At 19.5% G+C, this 11,039-nt stretch overlaps 3 protein-coding genes across 3 annotated transcripts; 2 read left to right on the forward strand and 1 right to left on the reverse strand.

The window, feature by feature from the left end:
• Positions 1-1,451: 1,451 nt before the first annotated feature.
• On the forward strand, positions 1,452-6,574 carry SRAE_X000002800 (Sulfotransferase family and Domain of unknown function DUF23 domain-containing protein; the record flags this gene model as incomplete). Its single annotated transcript, XM_024644322.1, has 4 exons — positions 1,452-2,038; positions 2,085-2,187; positions 5,151-6,200; positions 6,248-6,574. The coding sequence occupies 4 exons, from the start codon at positions 1,452-1,454 to the stop codon at positions 6,572-6,574; spliced, it is 2,067 nt and encodes a 688-aa protein (XP_024509893.1).
• An 846-nt stretch (positions 6,575-7,420) lies between these two features.
• SRAE_X000002900 (Dynein, light chain, LC8-type 2) lies at positions 7,421-7,904 on the forward strand (the record flags this gene model as incomplete). The annotated part of the gene is made up of 3 exons (XM_024644323.1): positions 7,421-7,467; positions 7,508-7,734; positions 7,789-7,904. The coding sequence occupies 3 exons, from the start codon at positions 7,421-7,423 to the stop codon at positions 7,902-7,904; spliced, it is 390 nt and encodes a 129-aa protein (XP_024509894.1).
• A 1,783-nt stretch (positions 7,905-9,687) lies between these two features.
• On the reverse strand, positions 9,688-10,726 carry SRAE_X000003000 (Eyes shut; the record flags this gene model as incomplete). The annotated part of the gene is made up of 2 exons (XM_024644324.1): positions 9,688-10,325; positions 10,375-10,726. The coding sequence occupies 2 exons, from the start codon at positions 10,724-10,726 to the stop codon at positions 9,688-9,690; spliced, it is 990 nt and encodes a 329-aa protein (XP_024509895.1).
• Between the last annotated feature and the right edge of the window lie 313 nt (positions 10,727-11,039).

Genomic DNA, 11,039 nt, shown 5'->3' on the forward strand with positions numbered 1-11,039 from the left:
ATTTTAGAATATGATTTACAAAATTTAAACTTTTTTTAGTGCATTGATTATTATATCACATTCTGTAAATTATTTTTATCATATATTTATTACATCATATTTTTATGGCAATTTTTTTTATCAATTTATTCCTTATATTTCAATTAACTTTTTTTTACACACGTTTTGTGTTTGTTAATAATAAGTTTAGTTTATTATCTATAAATATAATAGTCACAATCAACTGGGATGCATCTGGCAATTTAATATATAAAATTATTTATATCATAGTTTACAACAGATTTTCAGTAGTGATTAAATTTTTTTTAAAATAATTTCAGAATAATAATTCTTGTAACATAAATGTTATTATAAATATTATAATTCTAATTAAATAACATAGCATATAATGATATTTAAAAAAAGTTGTATCAATTTTTTGATTAGAATTTAAATTGCTAATAGTTCCCTATAATAAATTACTATTTTTTTTGCAATTATTTCAAATTACAACTAATAACGTTTTCTAGGGTACTTTTTTTTATTTTTTGCAAGCAATAAATTGTAAATATTTTTTTAAACTTAGAATCAAAAATACCCTTAAATAGCAATAATGTTTTTAAATTTATATATCAAGGACAAAATATTCATTTCCAGTAATATTTATCTAATTTGAAAAAGCATTATAAAAAGGAAAATTTATTTGTCTATCATCACAGTGATCAAATTGCTTTATATAAAGTTATGAATCTTTGTACATTTGAAAATTTTATATAAACTTGTAGGTAAATAATCATTTCAAAACAATGATTGCAACTTTTTGTTGAATATTTACATAAAAAAACAATTTTTGGAAAATTATTGTTTAATTTATAATCAATGTATTTTTTTTTTGCTAGAAATGTTTACAGAAAAACTAAAAAGTTTTTTTAACTTGATTCATTTATCATTTGTGTTCACGATTTTTATGCAATTATATATCAATAATGAATAGTTTAAAGTTTAAACTGTATAAAAACTATATTGTTTTTGAATTGATAACATTGATTTTTATAACCCATCAAGAATATAATTGAAATTATTAAAAAATGCACAAATATTTTTTTAATTATTGTGTAATTCTTTTCTTTTAACTATTGTTATCAAATATTATATTATTATACTTTAAAAAAAAAGAATCTTAATATGTCTTTTATAATAAATTAATTTTGATATTTTGTTAACAAATAATGATATGAAAAATCTTATTAAAACTATTTAACGTTTTTTCTCATATATAAATATACACTATATTCGGATAAATGATACAGATTATAACCAAATCTTGTTTTGTTTATTATTGTTCATTTTTTAAGCAACATGTTTGAAAAAATAGATAGATTTCTTATTTATATAATTATTAAATTTTTTTTTATTATTATTTTCTAATAATGCATCAAACACTTTTAATTTTATTTTTTATATATGTTGCAATGAAGAATGTTATTAATACTAAAAGTTACAATAAAACAATTAAAGAAAATATAACTCTAGTTAATATATCAAATAATGAAGAATCATATATTAGAATGCCATTAAAAACTAATAGAGGAGAATATGTAGTTGCAAATAATTATAAAATTAATACTTGTATAATAGGTAAAACATTCAGTTCTATGCAACTTGGTGTTTTTTGTTATCTTTATGATAAAAAAAATTTTTTGAAAAAATTTAAATATAGAAAAAACAAAGCTGCTGATAGAAATATGTGTAAAAGATATAATAGATATTATAAAATGGATAAAGTTATTAAAACATTTATGAATGGAAATAATACAAAATTTTTTAAGGAATGGAAAAATTTACTTGTTGTTCGAGAACCAATTAGTAGATTTATAAGTGGTTTTGTTCAACTTTGTGTTCTTAAAATTGGATTATCTAATGATCATCCATACTGTTATAAATGTGAAAAAAATATGTATTGTTTTTTGAAACGTTTATATTATGATCTTATTAATGTAGAAAAAGGTAAAAAAAAGCCTATGTCTTTTATAAAATACCATTTTTATCCTCAAACATGGTAAGTAATAATAATTAATATAATTTAATGATAAATAATTTTTAAGGCAATGTGAATATAGTTCATATAAAAATAACTATTCAATTATTCATTATGATTCTTATGATAAAGATAAATTTTATAAAAAATATTTAAAAGAACTTGAAAGTGTAAATATTCCAAAATCAAAATTAGAATTTATCAAAAAAATGTTGTTTACTTCAAAAATATCTCATTCAACTTTTGATAGAGGAATAACTAATAAATATAAAGAAACTGTTTATAATAGTACCAAATTATTAACATTAATTTATAAAATTTTTTATAACGATTATATGGAGTTTGGATTTCCATTGCCATATATAAAAAAATATGATAATTTATGAAAAGATAGTCTTAGTTTTAATTTGATGTACAATAAAAATTATCATTGATTTTAGTAGCTTTATATTATTTTTGTAAAAAAACTAGTTATATATAATTTTTCTAAAAAATATTTTTTATGTTTTTTTTTATTTAACTTATCAAGATTGTATGAAAAAAATTTATTTATTAAGAAAATGTAAATTTGAAAGTATTATTAAAATTAATATTTATAAAAAGTGATAAAAACTATTTGAAATAGATAAAAATAAAAATTTCTTGTATAATATAGTTTTTAGATAAAACATATAAAAGTTTAAATTTTGTTTAATAAATAAATTACATAAACTTTTTTTTTAACACATTTAATATTCATGATGTTAATATGTCTAAAAATTTGTTTTTGTTAAAAAGCACTGCTTTAAGAAACTGATTGAAAAAAGTGTTAAGTTAATGTAATTTATCAAGTTTTATAATCTTATTTCAAAATAAATTATTATTTCACTAATATGAAAAATTAGATTAAAAAATAGCTTTTTTTAATTTTCTTAAAAAGTAAAAGCCCAATGGTATGAAATTACAGGCATTTGATGAAAAATTGAAATTTCCCATGTTAATATTTTATATTTTCTCAAAATTTTGATTTTAAAAAAAAGATATGATTTTTTAAAAGTTAGTTTTAGCTATTATTTCAATCATGTGCATATAAATGTATGACGATAATATATGTGTACATTTTTTCAACATTATTTGAGATTTTTTTAATTAATATTTTACATAAAGATTTTTTCTCTATAAAAAACTCAAAATAGTATTGTTGTCACCATAAGTTTTCAAGCAGTTTAAATTTATTTTTATATTTTTAAAAGTGAAATTTTAAATTTTTTATTAACTTTAAACAATAATTGTTTAAAGAATAAACATTTATAAATTTTATATGCTTAGTTAAAAAGATATTGAAAAATGGCAAAAAAATTATATATATTGTCATACTTTCATAAACGCATTATTAGAATACAATCAAAGAACAATATTTCTAAATTTAAATAAATGAAGTTCATAGATGAGCATAACAGATCTATGATACTTACATTTACCTAAGACTATATTTTATTTATGTATATAAATTAAACATATAAAAAGTGTGACCACAATTTTTTTTGTTTTAAAATTTTAAAATTGATCTAATTTTTCAAGAAACGTATTTTAGATGTTAAAACATTGTATATTATCACTAAAATTATACTCGAAAACCATAGAGATAATGTATTTTTATAATAAAACAATTATATTTGTTAATAATTATAAGAGTTTTTTTCTTCTTGAATATATTTTGGTTTATTTATATATATTTAATTAAAAAATTGATCATTTTATTTTTTTAAAGGATCATTTAAACGTTAACAATTAAATATTTTTATATTTTTTTATATGATTAATAAAACTAAAAAATTATTAAAAATATATATTACCTAAATTCTGATCAAATTTATTGTATACAGAAGATTTATTATGTGTGAATAGTGAAATTTGATAGAGAATAAAAAATAATGAAATTTTAAATTTCAATTTATGTTTAAATTGTTTTTTTTTTTGGAATAATCTAGATTTTAACAAAAAATAATATTAGAAAGTATTAAATATTATAATAAGTATTATAAATTAAAAAATATATAGCTTGAAAAAAAAATATTTCTAGAGTAATATGAAGCATTATCATTACAATTGAACTTTTTGTTTATAGAAAGGTACAAAAAAAGCAACTATGATTAAAAAATATGATAAGTGTTAATATTTGTGTTGAATTTTACATTTTGGTTGCTTCTATTTTAAAATTCTTTTTTATACTTGTTGCATAATATATTTTTTTAATTTTTTATATTATTTTATATTTACTTATGTTTTTTAAATTAGTATATTTTAAAAAAAAAGATCTATTTAAAGTCAATTAAAAATAATTATTTGTAAAACAATAATTGTATTATATTTAACATCATTTTTCTAGATTTTTCATTAATGATATTTGATAATTATAACAAAAGCTTTACTATTCCTTTTGTTATACTTTATTAATTTTAAATAAATACGAATAGAAGTATAAAAAGTATTAAAAATGTTGAAATAAAAAATTTAGATAAATGAATTAAATTCAATTTTTGGTGAAAAGCTTTAAACAATTTAACAAAATACATTAAATATAAATTTTTAATTATGTACTTTTTATAAAAAATATTTTACTTTAAAAATTAAAAAAATATTTTTTTAGTTATTAAAACAAGTACGAATAAAAAATAGATGTTTTAGTATTTTTTTTTTTGTTTTAGCAATTTTATCTTATTTAGGTGATAGTTGTTTTTTTTAATTATTTTTTTTTAAATTTACATTAACTTTATTTTTCCTATTATTTATCAAAATTTTACGAATATAAAATTTTAAGTAATTTTTTATAGTATTTTTTTTATCATCTAAATTAATAATAAAGTAATCATAAAGATTAAAATTATATATTTTCAGTTTTTACAACCATTTGAAAGTATTATTTTTATATCTAGCAAATTATACTAAATTTCTATAGAATTAAAATAAATTATACTAATATATTGAATTTTGTATTGTTTGTATAAAAAAGTTTTAATTAACAAAAATGATTTATTTAAAAATTTCTAAAATGATGTTTTATTTTCTTACTGTTTTACTAATTTTATATATAACATTTTATCAAATTATTTTAAATAAATTACTTATAAGTAAAAAATATTTTTATAAACAGTCTGATAATGAAGAGACAATGGATGATTATATTGAACTTATTAAAATTGATGAAAAATATAACTATTTTAAGTATTCAACAAATGTTACAAACCAATCTTTAATATTAATAAATCTTCATTTAGTAGAAAAAGAATTACAACCAAATATATATTCACATTTTATTTATGCTTTTGGTTTTGCTCAATGTATACCTCAATATACTAATAAAAGTTCTACTACATTGATATTATATGATAAAACAAATAATTTTTTTGCTAAAGCAGTTACTTCAACTGTAGGTACTAATTGTCCATGGAATTGGGCAGTCAAATGTAAATGGCATTCATTTAAAGTTGTTTTTTCAATTCCCAAAAATGTTGCTAGAAATCTAAGTAATGTTACAATATTTAACTTACATACAAAAATAAAAGTTAATGTTAAAGTAAGAAGAAATTTAAACGTTAATATTAAAAAAAATAATATGACAATTTGTGTTCCACCATTATATTGGTATAATAATTTTCTTCAAATATTTATATTTACTGAGGTCTGGAAATTCTTGGGTGCATCAAATTTTATTTATTACTACTATACAGTTTCTGAAGATGTTATGAATCTTCTTAAATATTATGAATCTACTGGTATAGTAACATTAATTCCATATAAAACTTTACCATCTTCTAAATTGGTTGATCCAAATAAAAGTATATATCGTTATGGTCATATAGCAGCTATTAATGATTGTATATTAAGAGGAAAATCAAAATATCTATCAATTGTTGATGTTGATGAATTTTTACATTTAAATGATAGTTATTTTCCTAGTGAAAAAAATTTATACGAACATATAGATAAAATTTTTGAAGAAAAAATTTTTACTGTTGGTTTTATGTTTTATCATCGTGGTATGGAAATATATTCACAAGACATAAAAGATGACTTTAAATTTTTAAAAGATATATATTTAAACTCCTTTAAAGGACCACCAAAATATATAATTCGTCCAGAAAGAGTTGAAACTGTTGATTCTCATTATCCATTTAATCATATGCATTATGCTTTAGGAGATGTAAATTTTGTTTTTTATCTAACAATAATAAATAAATTTTATTATAGATGAATATTCGCCAAGGTTATCTTTTACATTCACGTTCCAGTTGGACAAACTATACCAATAGTATAATAGCTAAAGTTTCTTTTATTTCATCTAATCAAAGAAAAGAATTACAAAAAAAATATTTATTAGTTAAAGAAAAATTAAATATTCAAAGTAAATTTATGCTACAAAATAATATTTTAGATATAATGAGCAAATGTCTTAAAAATTGGAAAATACATGGTTGCAAAGTACCTAATGATATGTGCAAAAAAAAAATTTTGCATATTGAAAAATGGGTAAAAAGTGATGATAATTTGTCATCTGAAAATTATACTATTTTGTAATGAAAAATTTATATAATTAAGTTAAAGTTATTTAAATATTTATAGTAGATATTATTAGCAATGTATGTAAAATAAAAAAATTGTTTTTTAAAATAAAAAGTTTAGATTATTTTAATCATATATAATAATTTTTTTTTTTAATTTTAAATATTTTAAGTCAATTTTTTTTTTTAAATAAACAATATTAAAATTTTATTTATAATTAAAATATGTTGTTGAGGAAGATTTAAAAATTATAAAAGTTTGATTTCTTTGTATATGTTACTTCAAAACAACTTACTTTATTATCAAAATATTTTTTTTTACTAATTTATATGTAAATTATTTATCATTTAAAAAATATTGTTTAATACTTTATTACCATTGTTATATAATAAAATACTTTTAATTTATATTAGTTAATATCAAAGATTATCATTTTAACAAAATGTTTATAAAAAATATTACATACACACATTATCATTTTATATTATTTTTATAAATTAAAAATACAATGAAATATTTTCCAATTGATAAATGAAATAAATAATCAAACAGATATATCCATAATATGCACTTATTTCACTAACACTACTACACACTATTTTAATAAAATATATGTCAAGTAAAAATAACATACATATAAATTTTTTTTTTATCATTATCTGATAAATGAATGCTTATACTAATTATTTTACACTTAAATCAAATAATACTTAAGTAAATCATTGTTTTTAGTCTTGTCTTATATATACTAATAAAAATACTTCACACTTTATTATCATTTAAAATACTTAAGTTATATTGAACTAAAAATTTTCATTATTATTGAATCAAAGAAAAATATTTATTACAACTAAGATAGCTATGCGACGTAATTTTGAATCTTTAAGAAGAAAATTTAATAGTACCAGGTTTGTATTTATATAATCTATTAATTTTATTTTCAACAAGACGGGTCTCAAGAGCATTTAGAACAGCAGTCCTTAATACACCAAGAAAATCATTTATTAATCATTCCTCAGTTTTATCACAACAAGCTCCCACTATTATTAGTATTAATAATATAGACAATGAAATGAAAGATAAAATAATTGATGTTACTGATAAAGCTCTTCATGATAAAAATACAGAATCAGATGTTGCAACATACGTTAAAACATTTTGTGATAATGAATTTGGTTTGTATTAATATCTAATATAAAATTATATATTAAAAATTTATCTTTTTTAAGGTCCTACTTGGCATTGTATTATAGGAAGAAGTTTTGGATCACATGTGTCATATGAAAAATATTTGCAGTTATCATTCACAAATTGCGTCAGAGTTGTTATTTTTAAGTGTGGATAATAATTTTTTATTTGAAAAATTGAAAAAAAAAAATCGCAAGATACATATTTTTCATTAAAATTTTAATTCATAACTACTTATTACTATTAATTTTATAAAATTTCTTTCTAAATAATTATTACTTTTTTTTTTCAAAAATAATTGTAACAAATTTTAGCTGTTCATATTTTTGTTTAACAAAATAAATTGGTATTGTTATTTAAGAAAATAAATTTTGTTTGTCCAATTACTTCCTTGTCATTTGATGATAATACATTTTAATCTGAGATATATCATTAAATTATAATGTAGTTGTTTGTATAAATAAGATATCTATCTTTTATATTAATCAAAAAAAAAAATAATTTTAAAATTTTAAGTATTTATTTTACGTTAAAAAAATATAATTTGTAAAACATTATTAAAAATAAAAATAATAAGTTAAATTTTTGTTAATAATATTAGGTTGTCCCATATGAAATGTTGTTTTTTTTACGCGCGACGTTTACAGCTAGTTTTAATTAATAACTAGCTATGTTTAAAAAATTCTAAAATATTTGCTAGATTCCTATGAATTTCCTCTACATAATGATATAAAGATTATGCCAAAATATAAAGTTTAATTATTTTTATTTTAATTTTTTACAAAGCCTTCTAAGCGTCGATTTCCCAACATTTTCCTTTTTGAAGTTAAAAAAAGGACAAATGAAGCAAAAATAGAAAAAATTTTTGATAATATTTTTGAGGTGAATCTTGTCAATGCTTCTACCAAAAAAAATTTTTTTATAAAGATTCAGGGTGGGAAAAGAGAAGCTTAAGAATGCGCAGCATGGAGAAAAATTTCATTCTTTGATAAAAGCGTCTTGAAGAGCGATTTTAAAGCATATTTTTTTACAAATTGTCAGAAGGACATTTGAAGCTTCAGATGTTTCAAAATCTAAAGTTTCTAACCATTTGTAGCTAAATGGATACTCAAAAAAGAAAGGTCAAAGGTTATCGCCAGGGTTGAACATAAAGCAAGCAATTCATCGTATTGATGTCTGTTTTTTTTCAACTTTTGAGAGTAAAAATGACTCATTTTTTAAATGAAACATAACCTATGAAAAGAATTTGATTCTAAGCAGCAATAGTATCCATTTTTTATTATAGTTTCATAAAAATTTTGTCTTAAAAACTACAATAAATCTTAAAACAGGAATATGGTAGTATTTTAAAAAAATTGTGCACTGGAGATCTATGAAACCTAGTAAAACTTGTTGAAACTATAAACACTGAATCCAATTGTGCACAATTTAAAAAAATTTTAATAAAAATAGCCCTAGGACAAATCTTTTTAGCAAAAATAAACAGCTAATTGATTTTTATAAAAAATTCTCTTTCATAGATTTCGGAAACTATGCTTCAAAAACTGAAGGATTCAAAATAAAAAATTCTTCTTTTGCCCAAAATATATCCCTAATCTTGCCCTCACTTACCCTCATTTTTTTTAAAATTTGAATCATTCTTAAAGAAGAAATTCTTCAAAAACGATAGGCTTTTAGAATCTGCCCTTGAAGCTTCTATCGCTTCTAGTTTTTAAAGTTTTTTGTCTAAACGCTTGAAAAGCTAGTTATACGATAGAAAACAATTTGGTGAATCTAATGACTGTTATTAGAAGAAAAAATATTAATTTTCCACTGAGTTACGCGCATTTAAAAATTTAACAAAAAAAACAACATTTCATATGGGACAACCTAATATAATTCTTTTTTAAATTATTAGTAATTTTTTTTTTGAATAATTTTTTAAAAAGTATTTAGTTATTTTAAAATAATTTTGTTTGACAATTAGTACCTGAATAATTTAAATTACATAAACAAATTCTATTTGTTGCGGTACCAATACAAATTCCATTATTATTACATTGTAGAGCTGAATTGCATTGAGGTTCAATTTCACAACGTAATCCTTGATATCCCAATTTACATAAACATACTGGTGCAAGTTTACTTCCAAAACACAATCCATTACCATTGCAATCTTTCATTGAACAAAAAGCTGTATCTAATAGTGTTCCTGTACCACTTATAATTTCACATCTTTTACCACTATATCCAATACTACAAAGACAGATGAAATTACTTTTTGTACCCATACATATTCCTGCATTATTACAATCTTTCTCATCACATAAATTTTCACTAACAGTAGAACATTTTTCACCAGAATATCCTAAATTACAGGCACAAATGTATGAATCAATTGTTCCTAAACATAATCCATTATTATTACATTGTTTTGAATCACATAAAGCATATGGTGCTGTTTGACAACGATCTCCTATAAATCCTAATTTACAAATACAACTAAAAGCTCCTTTACTTCCAATACATACACCATTATTATTACAATCTGATGAAGTACATGGAATAGTAAGCCCAGAACCAGATGAATCAACATTAACTATAAAAAAAATTATATAATATTAATAATTTAAATTATTTTTTTTTACTTGTGCCAGTAGATTTTTCACTACATGTTTTTCCAGTAAATCCAGGATAACATAAACAAACAAATTTTGATACACTTCCAATACATACTCCTTTATTGTTACATTGATCAGATTGGCAAACTTTTAAATCATTATTAGATATTGTTGAATCAATTAATCCACCAACTAATGATATTTCACATCTTAAACCAATGTAATTTATATCACAAAGGCAAATTGGAATTGCTTTAGTACCAATACAATTACCGTGATTTGAACAATCACTTCTACTACAAAATGAATCTCCCTCAACATATCTTTTTGATGCAAAATTTAATAAATAAATGACAAAAAATATATTTAAGAATTTCATATTAATAACAATTTTATAAATTATTAATCATTTCTGTCATCTCTTTTATAGTGAAACCAAAATAATTTTTATTTATTTAAATTATTTATAATTTTGTCTTTAAATATATTTGTAAATATTTCTTTTTTTTTTCAATACCATTTATTAACATTCTTTTGATGAATAGCAATTTTATATCAATTACTAATAATTTACTTTTTGACCACAAACGAAGTGATTGTATTACATAATGATAATAAAATGTTTTTTCATTTAAATAGTTGTACAAATAATTTATTTAAACATAATTTATTAAATGAATAATTGGTATTTA

This window comes from Strongyloides ratti, assembly GCF_001040885.1.
Source record: "Strongyloides ratti genome assembly S_ratti_ED321, chromosome : X".
In the NCBI taxonomy this organism is placed as follows: domain Eukaryota; kingdom Metazoa; phylum Nematoda; class Chromadorea; order Rhabditida; family Strongyloididae; genus Strongyloides; species Strongyloides ratti.